The 25909-nt window shown below is 47.4% G+C and overlaps 1 protein-coding gene across 1 annotated transcript in view; it reads right to left on the bottom strand.

Annotated features, from left to right (window-relative positions):
- The window catches only part of LOC144390252 (NLR family CARD domain-containing protein 3-like), a 119491-nt gene that overhangs the window by 77520 nt on the left and 16062 nt on the right, over window positions 1–25909 (bottom strand). The window contains exon 2 of the mRNA XM_078096711.1: window positions 36–149. Coding sequence (XP_077952837.1) covers window positions 36–149 — 114 coding nt within the window. The remainder of the gene's footprint in view (window positions 1–35; window positions 150–25909) is intronic.

The following is a 25909-nucleotide window of genomic DNA, read 5'->3' as shown; positions in this document are numbered from 1 at the left end:
GTAGAAACACCTCATCATCAGCCTGAGACCCTCACCTTGCATCAACAGAGGGACCAACGTCTTTGAAGTTTAGAGGAGGCTCCATAGACTGGTTACTCTTCATGGACACACAGCTGGGTCCAGGTCCAGGTCCAGGTCTGTGATGAGTCCTGGGTCACACATAAAGAGTCAGAGTCTGTCCAACAGAAAGTCTGATAGAAACATCTGGGCTTCTCGGGAGTCTTCTTGAAATGACCCGCTGGTATTCAAGTTATACATGAGATAAAACTATACTATAATTCAGCTTATACACATACAGTATATATGTATATATACACATGAGATATAGACTATAACTAGGCTGCGTGTTCATAACGTTTAATCTGTTGTCAGACTGATGTTCGTTCACCAGTAACGTTTCGTCTCTTTGAGATCAGAGTTTAGATTCATATCTGTTTAAATTAAACTTTAACATCTTGTCTGTATGCAGCTTGTTATTGTCTATTATTGTGCATTCAAAGGGACTCGGAGCTGTAATAATAATAAACGCATATTTTCCAAATATGAATTATTGAGTATTTCTCCGTAAGATCTTTCACGTGTGGTCATCTACATGCAATGAAGTGAAAATGTTTCTAGTTGTTTCCTTGTTTGAGCGTGTAAGTGTTCCCCTGAGGTTAATCACTAATGATGTCCCCCATCTTACTGCAGCCTCATTGATCACTGTATCATAGACATTAAATACTATGAGGTTAATCACTATTGATGTGGACACACAGATGAGGTTCAGCTACAATTAAAATAAAACTTACATTCATTTACAGTTGTGTGTTTGTGCATTTAACTGGACGAGGACACTGATTATCGCCCTCTTCATGTTTGAACTGTAGGTTATATTAACTAAAAGAACATTAATTGATTCATTGTTGTTGCTCAAACCATCTCTGTACTTTATGAAACATTTATAAAGCTGATGCAGTGTGATGTGATACATCATCCCTCAATTAAATGTTTACCTCAGCAACGTTTTGATGGGTTTCTTCCATCCAATAATATATTAGATCTACACCTGTCAGTGTGATCCAGTAACGTTCAGCAGCACCACAAACTGCAGCTGCTCCTCTTCATCATTAGGAAGATGTGTATATATATATATATATATATATATATATATATATATATATATATATATATATATATATATATACATATACACATATACATATATATATATATATATATATATATATATACACACACATTCAGACATACAATTAGCTCAAATATCTCAGTTATCAGATCAGACTTGCTGTCCAATCAATAAACAACTCAGCTGCTGTTCCACATGTGGAAATGAACGTTCTCTTGTACCTGTGAGTCCGTTCTCTCCGTCTCAGGTATTGAGGAAGGACCCTCATCATCAGCCTGAGACCCTCACCTTGTATCAACAGGGGGACCAACATCTTTGAAGTTTAGAGGACAATCCATAGACCAGTTACTCTCCATGGACACACAGCTGGGTCCAGGTCCAGGTCCTGGTCTCTGATGGGTCCTGGTCACACATGTAGAAGCAGAGTCAGTGAGTCAGAGACGTTGGGACATGGAGACGAGTGGAGGACAGTTGGAGATGGTCCTCTCACCTCTGAGCTTTGGTCTGGCTGTCATGTTCCCCACACAGAGGGGCTTCAGAGGGAGGGACTCCGTCCTCTGGGTCCTCAGCCTGATTCATAGCAGAGTCCACACCTTCACACCTTCACACCAACCTGCTGGCAGAGCTCACACGTTATTGACAACCCACCAATTTGGGTTTTTCCTATGAAGCCAAATGGAAGCGCAGCAGCTAAACCAGAAGTGCACATTTTCACAGTAAAAGTCCTGGAATGGAAGGTTTGTAGGGTATAAATGCGTCAGTGATCCAGCGTATAGCAGGGTAGCATATGAAGAAACGTTAGCTAGTGAATATAAATGGATCTCGGTTATTACAGATGTTTTTGTAGACCAATTCAGTCCAAAGTTTTGGACACTTTCTCATTGAATCGAATGAGTAAACGTGTCCAAACGTTTGACTGTTCATCTCATTTAAGAACCAATCGGTGTGGTTGAGGTTTGGGCTTTGGGCCGTTTTACAACACGAATGCTTTGATGTGAACTATTCCATTGTAGCCCAGGCTGCATGTTTAGGCTCATTGTCCTCTTGTCCTCTATTTGGCTCCGTCCATCTTCCCCTCATTCATTGTCTCCTGGTCCTGCTTGTCAGTTCGGGTGGACTTCCTCCTCTTGGCAGGTTTGTGGCTGTTTAATCCTTCATGGACTTGAAAGCTAAAGAAGTTCTGCAGGTGTTGAGGAGCAGGGGGTGTCAGACCCAACTGCTCTGTGGAGGAACCGAACATGTTGAGGGAAAGAGGATGTTACGCTCAGCTAGTGTGGAGACACTCGTGGTGCTCTACAAGTATTTGTAGCTGTAAAACATTTGCCATATGAAACTCAGAGGTGGATTTGACTTTGTTACCTTGAAGCTAAAGGAGGGGAATGATTCTGCTTTCATAGAAGCACAAGCACTCACTACCTGGAAGGGGATTGGATCATTGAAGCCTCTATTAAGGCCACCACAGTGTTCTCAGGATAAATGGACCTTTGACTGCTGATGAGAGGAAACTAATCAAAAGTACGCTGTGCATCCGCCCACAGCTCCAGAGGTCCCTCTGAGGTCACAGGTCACATGGCAGCAAAGAAGGAAAGAGAACCAATCCTTCTCTTTTCTGCTCTTGTCTCGTGACATTTGGGAAAATGTGTCAAATGTTCTAGAGTCCAAATGTCTGAAGGCCGTAAAGTCACACGAGTCATTTTCTTTAGACCAACATTATATCTTCTCATCTTGGACCTTTGAGCTCTTTGGTCCACAGCTTGATTTAAGATGGAAGTGTGACAAACAAAGAAACGTCTCTATTCTTATTTATTGATCCATGAACAACACGTGTTCACTCCTCCACGACATCATCATACATGATGTTTACAACTAAGCATGAATATCAAATGAAGGAAACACAAGCATTCAATGCATCTGTCCCAGAAACAACAACAGTTCAATATGATTCAATCTGTGGTTCTCAACTGGTGGGTCGCGGAGCCCTTTTTAATGGCCTGGGAATTGGCGCTTTCCCCTTTGCCTGGGAAATAAAAATTAGAATTAAAAAGAAAATTGGGGAGACTTTGGGTTTTTGGGATAATTAAACCTCCTACTTAGTTTTCTAATTAAACATTCTTGAACAGCATGACAAAATCAATGCTTTCAGAAAAAAGATCTCTGTGTGGGCAAGTCATGCTTCCAGAAGCCGACTCGACGTGTTCCCCAATGCCTGTCATGAGGGACAGCAGCTGGACGCGGCAGACAAGAACGTACTGGAGAAACAATCACGGCGCATCTGAATAAACTTCTGGAGCCGTTTAACGAATACTTTCCCCAGAAACAGAGGGACGACCACTGGATACGTGACCCGCTTGGAATCCACATAGAAAGTGTCACGTTGCCAAGCAACGGAGAGTCAGCGGATGGAGCGGTCATGTGACCGTACGCGGAGGTGAGCCCCTCCCAGTTGTGGTGCAGCAGCGTGATCAGCGAGTGTCCTTCCCTCGCCACTCGAGCAGTCAAAGTGCTGCTACCCTTCAGCACTGCCTGTCTCTGTGAGTGCGTCTCAGCTCTGGTTCAGCTGGAGACTAAACACAGGAAGAGACTGGACATCGAGCTTGACCTCAGACTGGCCTTGTCCACTAGAACTCCAGACTTTGAGACTCTTGCCAAGAGCAAAAAACATGCCCAGTTCTCCCAGTAGAAATTCCTCCAGACTCAAGTCAGTTTTCACCTCAGGTTGAAGTGAGTGCTGCTTAATTTCTGTAAAGCACAAAGTTTTTCAGGATTTACCTCCTGATGAGGTAATCACAAGAAACGCTCATTTTCTATATCCGAATCCTTTTGAATAAACTTTCTATTTAATTTATTTTGCATTAGTGCAAAAGCTCCTCAAGACACAGTGTTTGTCGTATCTGTTAAAGTCATTTGAGTCTTTTTTGTTTGAAATGGCTGAAGATTCTTAATTGTTGTATGTTGTAATACCTCGTGTCCTTAAGATGCACTTTGGGGTTTTAGCTCATTTAGTGTAAAGGGAATAGTTCCCTCTCTAGCGTCGCTACCAGCTGGCTGTTTTCTCATTAAACTTGTTTTTGTGTGGTCATACGTGTTCTGTCTCCACACTCTCTCAGGTTCAAACTGCACCATATTTTCATTAAATACATCTGAGAAGTGAAGGATGTCCCTCGATTTGGGTCGGTTGTCATTGAGGGGTGATGGTGGGTCCAGGAGCCACCAGACCAGCTGAGAACCACTGCTTTAAATAGTCGTATTCTGCCCTCTAGTGGTGGAGATGTGAACACGTTTACTCTCCTTAAAGTGTCTCTGAGCACTGAAGCAACACAACAATACTGGAAATAAATATCAGAGCCAACAGCAACGAGTCTGCCACCACAAACTGTGTTATTACCTACAGTAATAAATGTGTTGTTACTATATTAATAACTATATTGCATCAAACAGCGCACAGATGAATGAGTATCTGTGTACGTGGATGAATGTAAATGTGTCTGCGTGTAGTCAACTGCTGTTGTTAACACACGATGACGTTTCATATTCATTCTTATAATGTTACTCTGCTATATTATAGATATTGTTGCGTCACAGACGGATTTCTATCGTACAAACGTTCTATTGCGTTTTACTGTTAAAATGTGCGCACTTCCGGTTCAGCGGCTGCGCTTCGGTTTCGTTTTAAAAGGAACAAACAAAAAGGGATTTACAGACAAACAGATCGGTTCTTTTTTAGTGTTTGGATTTGGACAGAAAAGGACATTTACTCTTTTGGTTTAAAGCGAAAAAACTCAAATAAAACGGTGTTATTTCCGTTTTTTCGTTTTATTTCCGTATTTATCGTCTAAACGGTAAAGGAACTTTGCAAAGGTTGACGGCCCGTTAACACACAAACACACAGTAAACACGCGCTGTGTGTCACGGGACATACTCACACGATGTGACACTTTAAGACGTTAAAGTGAAGCTTGGTGACTTTCTACGCGTCTCCCTCACGTCTTCTTCCGGTTTGTGCTGCTGTGCTCTCGCCTCCCGCAACACGCGCAGTTCTTGTGGAGGCGCTGGAAGGACAATGTGGGAAGTACTTTTCTGAGGCTGACTCCCGGCGCAGGGACAAGGCTTGGAGACAGTTTCCATCCAGAGACAACGCAGCAGACGGCACACGCCTGACAGTGACAGAGGAGGATCAGCTCATCCAACTATCCACTGACCGTACGTTCAGAAACATTTACCAAACCAAACCACACAGTTCTGGATCTCTGGCCACAAAGACTTTCCACAACCAAAAGCAATGATGAGCCTTTTGCCCTTTGCAACAACTTATCTTTGCGAAGGTGGATTTTCCTCCCTCACCTACCTGACAAACCAATCCAATCTAATAGTGATGAGATGTCGACTAATTCATGATTGACAGACTATGCAGACAACCCCCCCCAGAGAAAACAACAACAACAAGTCAAGAGTCAGAATCTCCCGCAGTGGAGGGAGGAGAAAAGCTGGAAGGAGAAGGCGTCCAATCACAGATGAATACTGGCGAGGCGCAGTAGAAGGAAACAAAGGGCCCCTTGCAGCAGACTCATAACACACTGTGTGATACGCGGCGTAACGCAGTGTGTGTTCATCTGCAGCTACACTTTGGGCTCCGACGTCTTGGTCCAGGGTAACGGATCAGACTCAAGAGCTTTTGTGGGAAGAAATGCGTAAATATGAGCCGTCATTGGCGGACTATGAGGACGCCGGATGGCCTCTGATTCATGGAGGGAGATCTCCACAAACGAGGGAACAAAGTCGTGGAGGAAAATACGGGACAAATGTGTCCTTGATGAAAAGCAGCAGTGTGGATGCACGGGGCAATAAAGTCTATGATACATAAATAAAGCCACCAGCGACTTCCACACACAAAGACGTGACTCTCCAGGTCGTCTTCAACAAAACACGTGACTCCACCTGTTGTTCTGGAGGTGAATCGCTCTGCAACACACGCAGGACTTTACAACCAGGAAGTGAAACCAGCGCGTCGACGCAGACGCAGAAACACGCGGCGGCCTTTAGCCTGGGGGGGAATAACTGTTCAGACTAGAATGCAGATGTTTGTTTACTCTGTCTCTTTTGTTTCTGCTTGTTGGACTGTGTGTGTTTAGAACGTAGATAGTTTGTGTGGACTTGGTTTTTAGATGTCTGTGTTTGTGCAGTGCGCGTTTCTGCGGCTGATCGGCTCGCGCTGGTCGGCGTGCTAAACTCCGCCATGGACCTGACCCGACTGACGCAGAAGCACGGCGTTAAAGTTCCGCCGGGTTTCCCGTGCTCGGTGGAGGACTGCAGCCTGGCCGTGGGGGAGATGGTCGGTCACGGCAGCGTAAAGTCCGCCGCCCGCATGAACAACGCAGTGGTGATGTTCATAGACAGCGTGGACAAAGCCAACATGGTGGTGGAGAAGGGGATCGGTGTGAACGAGACGTTCGTGCCCGTCCTGCCTCTCGCCACACCAGCGACCCGAGTCACGGTCTCTAACGTGCCCCCGTTCATCAGGGACGAGATGTTGACCAGAGAACTGTCGAGACACGGGGTGGTCGTATCTCCCATTAATAAGGTGTCCTCGGGTCTCAAATCCCCTCTCCTGAGACACGTGGTATCTCACACGAGGACGCTCTACATGATCCTCAACAAAAAAAACGAGGATCTGAACGTGGTGTTCAAATTAAGGGTGGATGGGTTTGACTATGTGGTGTTTGTCAACTCTGACAGCACGAAATGTTACCGGTGTGGCAGAGAGGGACATCTGAGCAGGACATGTCCAGAGAAGACCTCTACTGGTCACAGCCAAGGTGGGCAGGAAAGACAAGAGGGGACAGTTGGGGTCCAACAGGGAGGTGAAACGGGGACAGGTCAAGTCCAGAAGAGTGCAGTGAGTGAGGGGGGGAATGCAGAGTCCAGCTGGTGGAGAGAGGGACTGACGGGGTAAATGAAGACACGGGTGGGGCCCAGCAGGTGGGGCAGGCGGGTGACGGAGTGAATGAAGGGGTGAGTGGGGTCCAGCAGGTGGGGCAGGCAAGTGACGGAGTGAATGAAGGGGTGAGTGGGGCCCAGCAGGTGGGGCAGGGGGGTGAAGGGAGGCAAGAGGAGCCGGGAACGGGTTTGGGGACCTACATTGAAGGGACCCTGTCCACGGACAGCGACATGGACATGGAGGAAGAAGAAGAGGCATTGAAAGTCCTCCGCCTGAAGAGAAAGACGGAGAGCAGAGGGGGCTCTCAGGCCAAGAAGGGGTCAGGGAACAGAGAGACAGAGGGAGGAGGGGCAGCAGGAGCGGAGTCTTCTGCGCACAGCGTCTCCTCTGGCGGGACGGCCACCAATCTGTACAGCGTGGGGAGGGTGAAACTCTTCCTGAAGACCACCAAGAACATGAAGGGGATTAAGCTGGAGGACTACTTTCCGGATATGGAGAAATTCGGTCGTACTGCTCGGGAGGGTGCGAGCAAACGAGGCAGTTCCCGATACACGCAGCAGGAGGTCTTCCGGCTGGGAAAGATTGTCCAGAAGATCAACAATGGCAACGAGAGGGCTGCTGGGGACTGAGTGGAGTACCGGCGGAGGGGAGGAGCCAGTGACCAGATGGACTACCAGTCTATCTCACGAAGGAGCGTGAGGTGAATTGTTTGGATGTGTTTTCTATCTGTATTTCGTTTATTTTCGGTGTGGTTTCTGGTGTGTGTTGTGGGGTGAATGCGTGCTGGTGTGTATGTTTGCTTCGGTCTCTTTCTGTGTTAGTTTGTGCGTGTTTGTAGCCGGTCGGCATGTTGGACCTCACGGGGCTGACGCGGAAGCACGGCGTGAAGCTCGCGCCGTGCTTCGCGTGCTCCGTGGAGGACTGCGGTCTGGCCGTGGGGGGGTTGGTGGGTCATGGGAGCGTGAAGTCCGCCGCGTGGATGAACCGCGCGGTGGTCATTTTTTTTCGCGGGCCGTTGCGCTGCTGTGCCTGACCTACACGGGGTGAGTATGGAAGATGTGCACAGTGTAAATGAGGGTGTTTTGGTGGGTGAGAGAGGAGCTTTGGGTGAGGTGGCACAGGGTGAAGATGGAGGGGAAGGAAAGGAAAAGGGTGAGGGGGGGGTTAGTATGGAACAGGAGTCAGGTGCCATAGAGGCACAGTTGGGGGGAGGACTGAATGGGGGGGTGGAACAGGCGGAGGAGGTTGAGATGGTGGAGGAGGAAGCAGGAGAGCAAAAAGCTGCAACAAAAAGAAAAAAAAAGAGGCAAGATACAGGCAGCGAGGCAAAAGCCAGCAAGGTGGGGGAGGAAGAGGAGGCCATGGGGGGTCAGGGGCCATCTGACGGCAGTGAGAGTGAGGGCTGTGTGTCGGACAGCAGCGACATCCACAGCGCCTGTCTGACACACAGCCAGCGGGAAAAGCTCTACTCCGCACAGCAAATCAAAATGTTTTTACAAAAAGTCAAAAATAGGAGAAATCTTAAAATCGAGGAGTTTTTCCCAGACCTGGTGTGTTTTTATAAGTCAGCCAGACTCCGCATGAGCCAGCGAGAGGAGTCTGGCTTCACAGATCAACAGGGTTTGACTGAAGACTGAAAAAACTTGTGCTAAAAGCAAAACGAGCAATCGATGATCACGAAAAAAGCCCCAATGTGTGTTTTAATTGATTTATTGATTTATTTTTATCATGGATACTTTTAAAGTGGGAAGCCTGAATGTGAACGGAGCCAGAGATGCCAAGAAGAGGGCATCTATTCATGAATTAAAAAAAATGAAACGTCTTGATGTTCTCTTCGTGCAAGAGACGCACAGCGACAGCACCAACGAGGCCGACTGGAGGAGGGAAGTCCTGCTGAGCCACAACACCAACCTCAGTGGAGGAGTGGGCTTCCTCTTCTCCAGGTCCTCTAAGCCAGTCTCCCTGGAGGTCAAACACATCATCCAGGGGAGGTTGTTCTTAGTCAAGGCACGGTTCGACCTTTTTACTGTTGTTTTTATCAATGTGCTCCAACAATCGGTGCAGAGAGGAAGCTTTTTTTAACAAAAGTTAATGATCTTTTAGATGGCTGTGCCCCGGAGGATTTTTTTATTCTTGGGGGGGGGTTTAACTGCACAGAAGATGCGGCCATAGACCGCAACCACGCAGAGCCACATCCAGCTTCCCAGCGCGCTCTGAGGCAGCTGGTCCGGTCTCATGGCCTCATGTGTGGAGAAGGATGCATGCAGACTGCCGACAGTACACGTGGTCCCACCTCAGAGAAGGTAGAATCTCCTCAGCCAGGCTTGATCGGTTTTATGTTTTTAAGCACCATTTTAATATTTTCAAAATGTGTACCATTGTACCGGCTGTTTTTTCAGATCATTCCCTGCTAGTGTGTAATGTTTTTATTAGGAACATTTTGCCAAAAAGCGCGTACTGGCATTTTAACTCCGGTTTAACATTTGATAGGAATTTTAGAGCGGTCCTTTCATATCTTTGGACTGTTTTTAGGCTGAGGAAGAGTGATTTTAGTAGTCTTAGGCAGTGGTGGGACCGCGGTAAGATCGAGATTAGGCTTCTTTGTCAGCAGCACACTCTCAACGTGACCAGAGACATCACCAGATCTATGAAGGACCTGGAGACTGATATAGTGGAACTAGAGCGTTTAAACGAGTCCACAGGAGAGCGAGGACATTTTGAAATCCTCAAGATCAAAAAAATGGCTCTGGCCGACCTGTTAGACGTTAAAGCTCAGGGTGCACTGGTCAGGTCCCGATTCCAGACCATCACAGAGATGGACACTCCCTCTAGTTTTTTCTTCGGCCTGGAGAGGAAGAGTGGGCAGGGGAGGGTGATCCACGCGCTGTTGGCAGACACAGGGTTGCCGGTGGTGGAACCATGCCAGATTAGGAGGCGAGCGGTCAGCTTTTACTCCTCCCTCTACACCAGTGAGTACAGGGAGGAGGAAGCACTGACGGAGGAGTTCGTGAGCGGGCTACCTCAAGTCTCTGAGGAGACCAACAAAGCGCTTGACCGACCCATAACGGTGCAGGAGCTGAAGGCCGCCTTGCAGGGCATGCAGGGACGGCGTGCTCCTGGCATCGACGGCCTCCCCGCAGAATTTTTTAAGGCATTCTGGGATATATTCGCACCTGGTGTCCTGGAGGTTTTTAACGAGAGTCTGGCCTCTGGTTCCATGCCGATGTCCTGCCACAGAGCGGTCATAACACTACTGCCGAAGAAGGGGAACCTGCAGGACATCGGCAACTGGCGCCCTGTGTCTCTACTGTGCGTGGATTACAAGCTTCTGTCCAGGGTGTGGTGGAAGATTTTACACAGACAATCGTTAAGTAAGAAACAAAGGCTCTGAGTCAAGTATGTCTTTTCTCCGTTTATTTCCTTGCAAGGGAAAAAGGGTCACAACAGCTACGTGGTCAGTAGACTGTCAAGAACCTCCTTTTTTCCTCCCAACACATCGAGGCAGTTCTTATACCTAAATTTAGATATCGGTGGCGTCAACAGAAACCTTTGACCATCTTGTTGAGTATCTACAGCCAGGGTACTGGGAACATCTTGTCCATGTGAGACACGTCAGCTCTTTGACCGTGTCCCTGCTCTCCCAACATGCTAAAACAAAGGTGGTCATAGACATAACAAACACTTTGTTCAGTCTCTACAGCTATGACGCTGGAAACATCTAATACAAGAGGGAGACATCAGTTCTTATGTCAGGGCCTTTGTGACCTAAGCACTTGCAACTAATAAACTGGTTATACAAATGAAGCATTTAAAAGGGTCACATATCATTTTCCCATTACATTAGTGAGGTGTTTGAGGCCTCTCCAAACCGAAGCAGAGTCACTTGCTGAGAACTGTTGTTGGAGTTTCTCAGAGTACAGTCGTTTAGCGTCTCTCACCGCCTTGTTAAACTTGTATTTTGCCTCTGTGTACAAGTCTTTGTCACCATTCCTAAATGCCTGATCCTTCTGCAGGCGTAGTGTTCTGAGTTCCGCTGTGAACCAGGTTTGTCGTTGTTGTAACTCACCCTGGTGCATGATGGTACACAGCTGTCCTCACAGAAGCCGATGTAGGAAGTTACAGCCTCTGTGAACTCATCCAGACTGTCAGTAGCCGTCCTGAAAACATCCCAGTCTGTGCAGTCAAAGCACGCCCGAAGATCCTCCAGCGCCTCACTGGTCCACTTCTTGAATTCCCTCACCACAGGTTTGCAGAGCTTTAGTTTCTGCCTGTATGCAGGAATCAGATGGACCATGACGTGGTCAGAGTGTCCCAGTGCAGCACGAGGGACGGCGTGATAAGCCCTGCTTACTGTGGTGTAACAGTGATCCAGCGTGTTCTCCTCTCTGGTGGGCATTTAATAAACTGTCTGTATTTAGGGAGTTCATGGGTGAGATTTCCTTTGTTAAAGTCCCCGAGGACAATAAGTAAAGAGTCCGGGTTGGTCCGCTCCACACGGCGTATCTGGTCGGCGAGTGTCCGCTGAGCCTCGTGCACGTTGCCCGCCGGCGGCATGTAAACACCGACCAGGATGAATGAAGCGAACTCACGGGGGGAATAAAAGGGTTTGCAGTTGATGAAGAAAGTTTCCAGATCAGGAGAACAGTGTTGTAGGATCACCGTTACGTCGTTGCATTCTGGATCACACTCACTGAGTTCCTTTGCTCTCAGTGAGGAGGAACAAGCAGTTTATCACATGCAGAGCGGAGAGTGCGGGTCGGGATGTCGGGTTGGACCAGGTCCTGGATGTAAGCTGGACCCCATCCATTCACAGCACGGTACGTGAGCACCATGTTTAGAGGACTTAGGAAGGTTAAAGAGCAGTGGAGCTGCTGCATTGTGGATGAGCTGCAGAGGTGGAATGGTGGTAGCAGGAGACCTGCAGGAGAGAGTTACAGTAGTCAGACTGACGACGCTTCATGAATTAGACCAATGAATAAAATGCATTTAGTGTCCACCAGGATACAGCCCTGATTCTGACACTATGTGATCAATAAAGACATGAGAATAGTGGGACACCGCTGTCATGTTGACACTAATCAATAGAATAACACCAATGCACAGCTATGATTGTGTTCAATGTAATGTAACCAATCAAAATGCATTCATGTAATACTTTGCACCACTTATATTGACCCAGAGAGTTACAGTGAACGCGCCATCCAATGTAATACCTCATTGCACCACTATTCTATATATTCTGTAAATAACTAGTCAACTTGAACGCACCAGGAGGCGTCACGTGTCCAGGGGTGTGGACACTGCTTCTCACACCTTTACTGAACTCTATAAATATCTGTAAGCACCCATTGTTCTTGATTGGTTGGTGGAAGCAAGAGACGGTCACTATGTGATAGTCAATGAGCTCCTCTGTGGCCTGTTGATGCACAAACCAGCGGATCCTCAGCTGAGATCTTCTTTTTAGCACAACACCTTTTCTTTTATTAAAGGCTTTTCATTTGAACTTTTCAGTCCAACATGTCTTCTGTCTGTCCGGAGTTTCTTCATTTTTTGAACACAAGTGGGTGCGGTGCGTCACTGGGAGTCACTGGGGGTCACTGGGGGTCACTGGGGGCTCCTGAAGGTTCCCAGCTCGTGTGAAAAAGTGAAAAACGTCTACAACACTGTCTAGTTCCTTTGTCAGCGTTTATGTTCTAAGTATCTTTGCATCAGCAGATGAGAAGATTCAAATCCAACTGCCTGCTGTGGTCGACCCATTGCCCTGAACATCATGATGCACAAGACTGTCGGACTTTGGCCAAGACAACAAATGTTATGGTAAAATGATGAATGATGAAACGTCAGGTCCTGATGAAAGACACGAGTGCACAGCCACAACAAAGGCTCAGCAGCATCCCTCTGTGGTGGAAAGGGTAGTAGAGTCCATCTGCTGTATTCTGACTCTGCAGGGACCCTGAACCCCCACATTGAACACTGAGCCTTTATACACACGCTACAACTTCCTTTGCATTCTCATTTTCAGGAGATGCTAAATTTGATCTGCTGGCAGAATAATGCACAAGTTATTGATGAAAATAGCCACAGTTGAGCTGCAAATAAATAATACCATGTCTTTGGTTACCTTTGAATTATGTTAACTAAAACGTGTTATTATACATATTGCAAACATCTCACAAAAAACCAAGATATTAAAATTTAGAAATGAAGACATTTATAAACAAAATAGAAAAATGCATCATTTGTGTGTAACTCATAACTGAGGTGTTGAAATGTAGCACATACTTGGTGCGATCCTTCTGTGGAGCATCACATACGTGCCGTGATCAACAAATAAGGTTTTCACACATCAGCTCAAGGACAGAGGGATCAAGGGGGGAGGAAGAGGAGAGGAGGAAGCGTGACAGGAAACTACAGTAAAGACACAGCGAGCTGAAACTGACGTCCAGATGAGGTGATGTCACTGAATCAATGCAGCAGGTTGTTGCATCTTAGAGTTGAGAAGTTCCCACACCAGAGACAACGTTTATTACTGCGTGGGGACCAAAGTGGAGCATTTAGCAGCTAGAGAGACAGAACAAAAAGCAGAGTGAATATTGGACAAAGCATCCGGTTGACTGGAACAGGACACTAGTGGACACTTAGTGTTGGTGTTGCTCTTTGGCTCAGGTGTGTACTGACTGGCAACCGTTTGGCTTTCATACCTATCAAGGTTTTCTTTACAGCTCGTCACACTGTGGCCCAAAAACCCAGTGATGCACTTTTCTCCATCCTACATTTGTGTTGTGGCCAAAGTAATAATAAGAATAAGAAGAAGAAGAAGTGACGCTGCATTCATCCCACATACAACATCACAGGACGAACACGGCAAGACTCACAACACACAACTCCTCACAATGACATGATCAGAAAATATGACACAATCACACCAGCTCAAAGTAATAAGCAACATATGTGCAACAGTCCATCTTACTCCAGTGTCCCTGAATCATAGGAAAATGATACAATGCATGAACGTAACCGTTTATCGCTCTAAACAAGAAATAAAATACATGAAACCTGAGAGACAAAATGTCTTAAAGTCTCTGTAGCTGCAAAGAAGTTCTTCCTCCTTTCATGTGAGTAGCGCTGCACTGCTCTCTGATGGAGGCGGAGACTGAAACTCCTCTTGTGCCTTGTAGATATTTACAGTTTAGTTCCCACAGATCTTCACTCGTCTGATGCATCGGACCGGAGAGGAACACCAGCATGATCTTCGCTAAAATACCTTCTCTATTTAGTTAAAGTATAAATGAACGTGTTGTCCGTCTCCAGGTCCCAGCAGCATCGGGTCCGACCTCTGTCTCCACGGGTTCAGCCTCGTGTACCAGAGCACGCCGACGGCCTTCAGCCCAGAGACACCAGGTACACACATGAACTACAAGCAGACGACACGAGCAGGAACATCCATGTTTCATTTTCACAATCCCTTGATGATCTTTAGTTCATGTGCCGTGGCAGTGACGGGGACCCTCACCGGCTGTATGAGCTGGATGTGTTTTGATGGCGTTGGTCTGGTTTTAAAATGCAGTAAGGGCGATCAGGAGGAGAGAGCCGCAGAGCGAGCGAGACGCCGGGAGCTCTCAGTCTGCAAAGGGGACGAAGCTGTTTGAGGAGAAAGTCACCGCCGCCATCCGCACTGCGATCCAACAGAGCTTCTCTGACTGTTTCAGTCAAATGAGTCACAGACATTTGGATCCACCAGGAACGACTGCTTTCCCTTAATGAATATCATCTCCTAGGTCTTTTTTCAATTAGCGTGAAAAAACAATAAACAGGACGAATCGCCAAAATGTGTCTTAGTGGACAAAGAGGAGGTGGCCTTGTTAAATATCAGCGTCGACGTGCACAGTCCTCTTTGTTCAGTGTGTAATGATCCGAGTGTTGCCTCTTGTGCCCTCAGGTCCTGTTTGCTGCCTTACTGGTTTACTCTGTTCCACCTGGCTCACACCTCCGTCTGCCTCCCTCTGCTGCCCAGTGGAAGTACTGCAGGCTGTTTGTCCACTTTACCTTCTGCTTTCTGACACTAGAGATCCATGTTTGTCATGTTTTGAGTTGGTCATTAAAACATCAGTAGATCCACTTTTTAAGAAGAGCTTATGGAAATGCTTGTTTTATTCAAACGCGCACAGACCTCTCTGGGTGGAGTTCCCAGGAGAACAGAGCACCTTCGCTGTGGACCACCAGTATATGATTGGTGATAAATACCTTTTTTTACTGGGTGAAGTTCTCACTTTTATGATCTTAACTGTCTTTGATTGTATGTAGGTGGAGCACTGCTGGCCAGTCCTGTAACCAAGCCGCGTGTTCAAGCTGTGCGAGTCCTTCTTCCTGGATCTGGTGAGGTAAATCAAGCAGCAGGTAACAAACGTCTTCTAGTGGCTCACAAGTCACCTCATGGCGCCTGTTACATGAAGGGCTGTTTGTGTTTCAGGTTTGGTACGACGTCCTCACTGCAAAGGCGCATAAAGGAGGCCGGACTCTGGGTCTGCCCGTCACCCTGGACACAGTTAGTGTTAAAGTCTCAATTCACACAGCGAGGGTTACTTCCTATGTCATATTCTATATGAAACTTGTGTTTTCCTCTCAGGTTTCTGTGTTCCAGCGTGGCGGCTCGGTGGTCTGCAGGTCAACAGGAAGTGGTTCCTGCACAGCCGAACAGCAGCAGCTCCCCCTCTCTATCACGGTGGCCCTGAACTCTGAGGTGAGCATCAAAGGGTTTCAGGTAGGCAAATTAAATACAGGTGACTTTCTGACCAATAGTGATACAGAACAATGTCATTCAATGTCTTGTATTAAAGTCTTTGTTAATGGCTGACATTTTAGAGACGTTGTTGAACGTGCTGCTTATGAGATGTGTGTATATACATATTTTACTGTGCGCCGTGTTTGTACCCCGTCTCCATGGTGACGGAATGCTCGCCCCACATGAGTGCGTATTATTCCAACATTCATTTGCATACGGAATCAGAATATTTGCAAACGGAATCAGATGTTTCTGTTCATTGTCTTACTGAGTTCAGAGGGAGCAGTTCAGATATTTTCTCCAGAGAATTTATCAGCGACATCTGTCCGTTACAGAGTTAAGTAGCCTTTTGAAAGATTCAACACCCTTTTTCACAGACCACATTCAGTCAGTCATTTACCATCAAACAAAAACCTTTTTACAGGATTTGAGCCTTTTTACAGGCTTTCCACCGGTCTTTTTAAAGACTACACTGAGTCGTTTACCGTCTATCAAACGCCTTTTTACAGGCTTTCCACAAGTCTTTTTATTCATATTCACCATGTACCACGGAAACAACCGGAGACCCGGAGCTGGCGCTTCACTGCTCTGGACTCCTCCGACAGGATACAACGTGAATATGGCACTTTCTCGTGCCCCCAATGAAGTGCACTACCTGAAAAGGCCAGTGAGCGAGCTGCATGCCTTCATTGACACTGAGGCCAATATGTGCCGCCGGTTACAAGATCAAGAGCCGGCCTACGATCGCATGGTTTGTGAGCACACAACAATGCTTTCAGACCACAAGATTCACACCACTAGCTGTGTCCTGAGAAGGGAGGGCGGTCGACTCGATCTCATAGACGGTTCACATCTTGTTTGGTTTTCATATCCGCGTTTCTTCTTTTTTGGTCTATTAATTATAATTTGCACCTGCCACTGAGGATGGCCTTCACATGTGTGTATAAAAACTCTTACTGCTCGGAACAAATTCCATCCAGGATTTTAAAAAGGGTCTCCGAAAGACTTTCGACCAAGTCTCAACGGCTGCCTTCAGACGCTGGAGGTGACAAACAGAAGATTACAAACACTTATTTTAGATGATCCTGTGGTGTAGATCAGCCGTCCCCAACCTGCTCCCGTCTTCCCCTCACGGACCATCGGCTGACGTCCTCATCTCATCAGATCGCTACTACCAAGACAGGAAGTCACAGATAGAAACTGAAACAGACCTTCAAAAGGCCCAATTTCAATTGTTTCCATGTGTCCATTCTGGGCCACCGTAGGAACATGACCACCCCTCCCTAGATAGTTTTAACACTATTAAAAACCAGCATATAGCAATAATCTATTCAATTTCATCAACAGATCCCCGATACGCTACACACTGTTTATTTAAGGAAACTAGTACTTTAATACACTATAACCTTAAGCACGAACAGCACGGCTGCATTATCATCTAAACACGCTAGGAAACAATATTTACATCCATTTACATGTCAACACGTTGATGCTTTTACTTTGAAGGGTAACGTTGACTGCGTTGCTTTGTCCTATAAGAGGCACCAGCTTTCTACCTCAACACGTCTGACAGGATGTGTGTTTGTGTGCACATGTCTACACTGTCCACAGTGACCACAGTGTCAGTGGCAGTGATGGAAAGAGGTCCAGTGTGAAGAGTACAGGCTCAGAGGGCAGCTGCTCTCTGACCACGGTGGACTTCAAGGGCTTCAAGGTCACATGGAACAAGGAGATTCACCACAACAGGGAGACGTGGAAGAACCAGGCAACCAAAGGTGCCCATACTTACCACCTGGTATCATCTGTCACTCTCTACAGGGCTCCTTCCAGTCCGGGGGGCCACATTATCAAACACACATCTGAGAAGCAGCTAAGCGTATTAGCTGTGAGAAGACATTGTAGCACTGCTTACTTTATCATGTCCTTATTTAATACACGCATGTCCATGGACTAATTACCTTCTGACAAATACAGGTACAGTCTGGGTTTTACTTCCTTCTGATAATCATGTGAATCAGCCTGTGAGCAGCAGCAGCTTCATCCTAACGTCTTCTGAGTGCTGCAGTGATGTCAAATGAAGCAACATCATAGAGAATATTGCTTTTGTTAATGCGTGTTGGTGTTCTGGAAGACCTGGAGGAAAAGGTCCAGAAGGAGGCAGGGGAGAGTGGCCGGCAAGAGAAGGACGCAGCAGAGGAGACACAGCCAAAGAGACACAATTCAGGACAGGAGATGAAGACAGAGGTGGAGGGTCAGGTGGTGTTGGAGAGCAGGAGGTACAAACGCCCAAAGAGGAGGAAGGAGGAAATAATCCAGGTGGACCTTCAGCATCAGGCCCAAAGAACACAGAGGCAAAGCCTGAGGAGCACACTGAGAAGCAGCCGTGCCATAATGGTCAGCATCCCCACAGTGTACTTAGTAGTACTGTGCTCAGGTACACTAAAACTAGTAGGACTATACTTTGACTCATTTTCACAGTATGTATTTGTTCATTCAGGAAATTAGTAAAAAATACTGTAAAAAGGTATCAAACCTATTTGTAGTTCAATATTCAACATTTACACACAAATGTGGTGAATAAAAGTGTAACAATCTTATTTGTTATCAAATTATCACACATTATTAAAGTTAAAAAGCAATGTCACCTGTTGACATCTGGCAGGTTCCTGTTTATCAGCAGGTAGAAACATTAAACTATTCAAATTAATAGTATTTAACAAATAATAACGGGGCACCACCCTGGGATCAGGGGCCAATAACCAGACTATAAATGAGTTGTCTCACTGTTGGTGTTCACCCAATGCGTCAATGGTCAAAGTTCTGTTTGAAGGTTTGAATTCGAGCACCAGATCGTCATCAGAACAGTGCAACTTAATTCAAGCCACATCTTGATAAAAGATGATTATTATATCAGGGGGATGAAGGACTGCTGGAGAAGAGCTTCTACTTCATTCCTGCTCCACTAGTGATGGACAAATAGATGCTCTGCAGAGACCTTTATAGTTCTCACAGAAAATCTAAACTGATGAACCATTTCAACTACAGCACAGAGTTCTCTCGCCAGCCCTTCATCCACCTGAAGGAATCTTACCCCAGAACCCATTAACCACCTTAATTAGACCAGAGACCTGGACGGTCCCACACCGGATTCCCACCGGCAGAGACTGTGTCTCGTAGAGTTTATTGATAATAACCGCTTGTTCCAAAAGCATGAAAGATATATAAAAAGACACCTATGAAGTGATTAGGAACATTTTATTAATCTAGTCTTATGCTTTTCTCCATCGACGTTGATTCTCTCTACACCAACGTAGAGACCCAACTGGGTCTGAAAGCGATAAGGGACATTAGAAAACATCCTAATCCCACTGGGCCGGATGAGGGCCTCCTCACCCGTTCTACCAGAGAGGACTTTGTGTGGGTTTGTAGTTTCCTGCCTCTTGTGTCCCTGGGTTAGCTTCACTTCCTGCCCTGCGATTGTCCGCCGTGTCCCTGATTGTGTCCACCTGTATTTCCACCTGTGTCCAATCACCTGCGCCTTCCCTGTGTGTTTAAAGCACGTGTGTCTCTTGTCGTTACGTTGAATGTGTTTTGTATGTCGGCCTCGTAGTGCGTGCACGTCTTTTGATTGGATTACCAATATTGAGAGGCGGGTCCTATGTGAGCAGGTCCATGCAGAACCTCAGAACTAGGAAACTGAATTAATTTGTGTACTACTATTAAATCTTAATTCCAATGAACAGCTTAGTAGTCTACTAAGCTGTTTTTCTAACCCACAATGGCAGAAGGAGGAGAAGATACTGATTTGATACCGAGAGGTCGCCCGAGGCCGACGCTACAAAGCCCGTCACAGGCGGGAAAGGGGTTCGTTCGCCACTTTCTTCGTTCCAACTACGAGCGCCATCAACGGCTCACAGGCCCCGAGAAGCTCTGCAAACTGGACTGCTGGGAATGCCTGTTATTTGCCAGTGATGGAGTTGGTGTTTGGAGCCACACTGGCTTTGCTAACTTGAGTTGTCGAACCAAGGCAGCAACCAGACACCAAAGTACGGCTGGACACTTACAAGCAACGGTGCTTTTCAAAACCTTTAGGGACACCCGAGTGGATGTACAGCTCAACGAACCAGCGCGCAGGGCAACGGAGCTGCACCATGAAGAGGGGAAGAAAAATAGGGAAATATTGAAAAGACTCGTTGATCGTGATGTTCATTTAGGGGACACGATGAAAGTGTGACTCCACAAACAAAGGGAACTACGTGGAGCTTCTTTCTTTCTTTTCTGAAAGCAACACAGATTTACGATAGCACCTGTCCACTAAGCAAGTCTTCATTGGGACGTCAGGCAAAATACAAAATGACCTAATTCATGCTATTGCTGAAGTGATGGGAGAAGAGATCAGAATGGGGATTAAAAAGCTCCCTTTGTTGCTGTTATGGAGGACCAGACAACAGATGTGAGAAATGCAGCACAGCTCCCACTCGTCCTGCGTTATGTGACGGACACAGGAGTCAAGGAGCGATTCATCCCATTTCAAGATGTGACAAGCGGCCAGCGGGCTGATGACATTGCCGCTCTTATTTTCCGTTTCTTGGAGGGAAATGAATGTAGTGTGGATAAAGTTGTGGCACAGTGTTTTGATGGCGCAGCAGTCGTGGCATCTGGCCTCAATGGGGTGCAGGCTAAAGTTAAGGAGAGGGCACCGATGGCCTTATTCATTCACTGCTATGCACATCGATTCCATTTAGTACTGACTCAAGGAGCCTCAGAGCTTAAAGAAGGTCTTCCTGGCCAACCTCAACGGCCTTGCAGCCTTTCTCTCACGATCCCCTAAGCGCACACAGCTGCTGGATGACATCTGCAAGCGCCGTCTTCCTAAGGCTGCACCAACGAGGTGGCAATGTACATCTAGATTGGTCAATGCCGTCTTTGAAAAGAGAGCTGCCCTAAAGGAGCCCTTTACCCACTTACTGGAACACCATGACGACCACGACGGGAACGGGTCCTCGTGGTGCAGGGGGTACAGCAGGAGTGCTGGGAAGCGCAAGGTTGGAGGTTTGAGTCCCGGCTGCCCCGTGTCTCAAGTCAAAGTGTCCCTGAGCAAGACACCTAACCCCTCATTGCTCCCCGGGCCAAATGTAACAAAGAAAGTGTAACGTAAGTGGCTTTGGGTAAAAGCGTCTGCTAAATGACCTGTAATGTAAATACTGTGCTTATGGCTGATGGATTTAACGTCTGGATGAGTTTGAGTTTTGTTTCTTGCTTGAAACATTCAATGGGATTTTTCATTATTCGGATGTGCTTTTTGGAATCCTACAGAAACAAACTGTGGATGTACAATTCTGCCCGACAAGGTGAAGGAGTTTTGTGACACGATTGAGCGAGAGAGGCGCAGGTTCAGTCCGATCTACGATGACACAGCGTCTCCAGTTCACCCAGCACAAGGAGACCGCACGTACCACCAACAACTCCACAGCAATATTGTGGACAACATTCTTATACGAAACCGGTTTTAAGACCACGAAAAATGAATGTTCCTCTCCCTCCTGGACCCCCAGCACCTCCAGACCTACCGGAAGAAATCCCCGCAAACGGCCTTCTCCAGCTTAACAGGGAGACACGGAACACTGTTCGACCTGTCCAAGCTAAAAACAGAACTGACTGTAATGTGCGCTGTTACTCATTTTGAAGGGAAAAGTCCGTCTGATCTCCTTGATTTCCTTAAGCAGAAACATCTGAATGAGGACACAGGGCGACTTCACACACTGGCATGTGTGACAGTGACTATCTGTGTCCACGGCTTCTGTCGAGCGCTCATTCTCCGCCTCAAAGCAAATCAAACCGCATTCCAGAAATGCTGCTGGACAGACTGGGCTTTCAGCATCAGCCTCCATGTTGAGAGAAAAGGACTTATTGGTGGAACTAAACGCACTGATAGAGTCATTGAAGTCTTCTTGAGGAAAGAAAGGAGGATGGATTTTGTGTTCAAATACTCAGTCTTTGGTGAGTAGGCATACAATGCATTTTATTTTTTATTAAATGTGTATGTTTTGCATTTTATTTTGTTCATATTAAATAGCCTATATATTAACAAAATAAAATGGCAAATAGCCTACGTTGCAAATGATTTATTTTCTTTCTTTTATTTCCAGTGAATAGTTGTGTGTCTTTATCATCACGGTGAAACTGCTTTGGGTGCGACGATAAATATTTATTTATTTTTGGACTTAAAGGTCAAAGTTTGTGGACCAGAAATGGATAGAAGAAGAATATTAATATAACTCGACTATGTTCTTGCCTATTAGATGAACTGTACTGTATTGTACTCTTCCCCTGCAATTCTATGAATACAAATGTCAATTTCAAGGTGACGCAACGCCTGTTTATACTGCGTTTCTGTCTAAATGTACAGTGTCTAGAGCCATGGCATCATAATGATGGTAATAAGAGGTGGATTCATTCGGTGGGACTGTGTAGGACCTCACTGAAGGCCCACGGCACGCCACTGATATATATATATTATACAGATGGATGTGACCCATGAGCCGATACCAATGAATAGTTATGAGGATGTACGTACTGTGTCTTTGGGCTGGTTTTTATCTTCTTATTCTGAAAGAGTTGAGATCATTATTTTCTCCAGCAACATCTCATTGGATGATGATGCATCCATGATGCCTTCTGCCAGCAGACGCATTAAAATGAGCCTATGAATTACACTCACGCATTTACTTTGTCTGCGATACTTTGCCAGGCGTGTGGTCCTTGCAGGGGGGTTGTGCCATGATTACTCAACTCACAGACGAAGTCCCTCTGCGATAGAGAAGAGTCCATCTGTCTCTCCCCAAAGATGCACGTGCCCTGCCTCTGCAGGAGAACAGAACTTCCATTTCTCCGTCCCAGCAGGGCCTCAGCCTGACCGCCCTCTGATGCATTACACCAAGAGACCCAGCTACTCCGGATGGTCAGGTCAAAGGTCAATGAGATGCGGCCCATTGTTCTGCTGACGTCCCTCTCCTTTTTTCCCTTTTGGGGACCTGCTACTCTTAAATGACTTCTCACATCATTTGCTTATGTGTTTTTGGTTTTATTATTTAAATGTACGTTGAAGATCCAAGACGCACGGCAGTCTTGGATCTTCAGCCAAAATTAGTTTTATTACTTTCACAAAAAAACAAACAAGGGGAATACGGGAAACAAAAAGCGCTCCTCTGACTCAACTGGAGTCGGGAGGCAAACTCCACCGACGTCTGGCGGTCTGGGGCGGATAAAGCAGGGTCTGGTGTGGAAACCCGAGGCCCAACACCATACTCACAGTCCAACTTAAAGGCAGGTTACGTGCACTCCGTGGTACTCCGTGGATCTGACACCAAAACAAACCAAAAACATGAATAAACTGGTCAAGCTGCTGTATCTCAGTATTTACGGCACCTGAGACCAGCCTGGGTACTGGGACGGACTAACGACGAGCCTCTGAAAGCAGGAGCCTTTATGCTAGTCACCAGTGATCCCCGGAATGAGCCACAGCTGGGCACGTGGGAGAGGGGTGGGGCCAGAGGCGGAACACACAGGTGGAAGAAACAAAACAAGCAAAAACAAAAGCACAGACTGGGGGGAAAAACTGTTAATAAAACCGGGTCCCTAACAATACCCCCCCCCCCTCAACGGGAGCCTCTCGGCGAACCGTTTAGACAGTCAGGGTTCCGACGGCGGTAATCCCTAATGAGCCCCGGATCCAAGAGGGGGCTGGAGACAACTGGTTTAAGGAGGGAGACATGGAATACTGGGTGAATCCTCAAGGATCGCGGCAATTGCAATTTCACAGAGACTGGGTTGATGATGGAGATGATCGGGAAGGGGCCGATATATCTCGGAGAGAGCTTCCTAGACTCTGTGCGTAGGGGGATGTCCCTGGACGAAAGCCAAACAGACTGGCCGATGCGGTAGGCAGGGGCGCGTCGTCTGTTTGCCACCCTCCTGTTCTGCTCCATCGTGCGAAGCAAAGCGGTCCGAGTAGCTTTCCAGATCCGCCTACAACGACGGGCATTGCTCAGGACCGATGGCACAGCAACCTCAACTTCCTTGCTGGGGAACAGGGGAGGCTGATAACCCAAGGAGGCCTCAAATGGGGACAGTCCAGTGGCCGTTGACGTATGGGAATTGTGGGCGTACTCTACCCATGGGAGGTGACAGCTCCACGAGGAGGGATTGTTAGAGATCACACACCTGAGGATGGCCTCGAGCTCCTGGTTCAGCCTTTCTGTCTGGCCATTAGTTTGGGGGTGGAATCCCGAGGATAGGCTGCCCGAGGGTGTGACAGAACGCCTTCCAAAGCTGGGACGAGAACTGCGGGCCACGGTCAGAAACTATGTCCGCAGTGATGCCATGGAGCCGAACAACGCCAGTAAATCGGCGGTCTCACGGGCTGATGGAAGCTTGGGCAGGGGTAGGAAGTGAGCCGCCTTCGAAAAACGGTCCACCACTGTCAGAATGACTGTGTTGCCGTCTGATGGAGGGAAACCGGTCACAAAGTCCAATGCAACGTGTGACCACGGACGTTGGGGCACAGGGAGTGGTCGCAGCAATCCCATCGGGGGTCGGTGTGATGCCTTGTTGCGGGCACAGGTAGTGCAGGCCAGCACATAAGCACGGGCGTCCTCCTCAAGGGATGGCCACCAAAACTTGCGGCGAAGCCAATGTATAGTCCGTCGGATGCCGGGATGACCAGAGAGGCGGGACTCATGGGCCCACCTCAGGACCTGGGAACGGACGGGCGCAGGAACAAACAGGCAATTCGGTGGACCCCCTCCTGGGTCAGGTTCGGCGTTCTGGGCTTCGTGTACCACTCTCTCTATTTCCCAGGTAACAGCTCCGAGAACGCACGAGGCGGGAAGGATGGTGTCAGGACTTGAGTCGCCCTCAGGGGCAAACTGACGGGAGAGGGCGTCCGGCTTGGAGTTCTTGTGTCCAGGTCGATAGGTGAGTGTGAAATTAAAACGGGCAAAAAACAAAGCCCAGCGGGCCTGGCGTGAGTTGAGACGTCGGGCCGTATGGATATATTCCAAATTCCGGTGGTCGGTCCATACCACAAAAGGGACCATCGCTTCCTCCAACCAGTGCCTCCACTCCTCCAAGGCCAACTTGACCGCCAACAGTTCTCGGTTGCCCACGTCATAGTTCCTCTCCGCCGGGGAAAGTCTGCGGGAGAAGAAAGCACACGGATGGAGTTGGACGCCGACCGCTGGGATAGTACAGCTCCAACGCCGGTGTCAGAAGCGTCAACCTCGACGACAAACTGGCGGGTCTCGTCGGGGTGAACCAGGATTGGGGCCGAAGCAAAGCGTTCCTTGAGGGCACAAAATGCCTTCTCTGCCTCTGGGGTCCATGAAAAAGTTATCTTAGAGGAAGTGAGTTGAGTCAGTGGTGCTGCTATTCGGCTGTAGTCCCAGATGAATCGGCGATAGAAATGAGCAAATCCCAGGAACTGCTGCAGCTTCTTTCGTGAGGCGGGTACTGGCCATTCAGTTACCGCCTTCACCTTTTCAGGGTCCTTTCTCACTTGCCCCTCCTCAATGAAAACGCCAAGGAACTGCACGGAGGAGACGTGGAATTCACACTTCTCAGCTTTAACGAATAGCTGATTCTCCAGCAGTCACTGCAGAACCTGGCGGACATGGTTACTGTGCTCCTGGGGATTCGGAGAGAAGATGAGAATGTCATCAATGTACACAAACACGAATCGGTTTAGGAAGTCACGTAGCACATCATTAACCAGTGCCTGAAAAACTGTAGGGGCATTAGTTAATCCAAACGGCATCACCAGGTTTTCAAAGTGTCCCAACGGTGTGTTAAAGGCAGTCTTCCATTCGTCCCCCTCTCTGATGCGCACCAGATGATATGCATTGCGGAGGTCCAGTTTCGTGAATATCTTTGCTTCAGCTAGGGACCCAAAAGCAGAGGAGATAAGTGGTAATGGATATTTATTTTTGATAGTAATCTGATTCAAACCTCTGTAATCAATGCAGGGACGGAGCTCCCGGATACGGTTGTCCATGTTGATGGAGAG

The sequence above is a fragment of the Gasterosteus aculeatus genome, chromosome 21, assembly GCF_964276395.1.
Source record: "Gasterosteus aculeatus chromosome 21, fGasAcu3.hap1.1, whole genome shotgun sequence".
Lineage (NCBI taxonomy): Eukaryota > Metazoa > Chordata > Actinopteri > Perciformes > Gasterosteidae > Gasterosteus > Gasterosteus aculeatus.
This window is presented reverse-complemented; position numbering and strand designations above follow the sequence as displayed.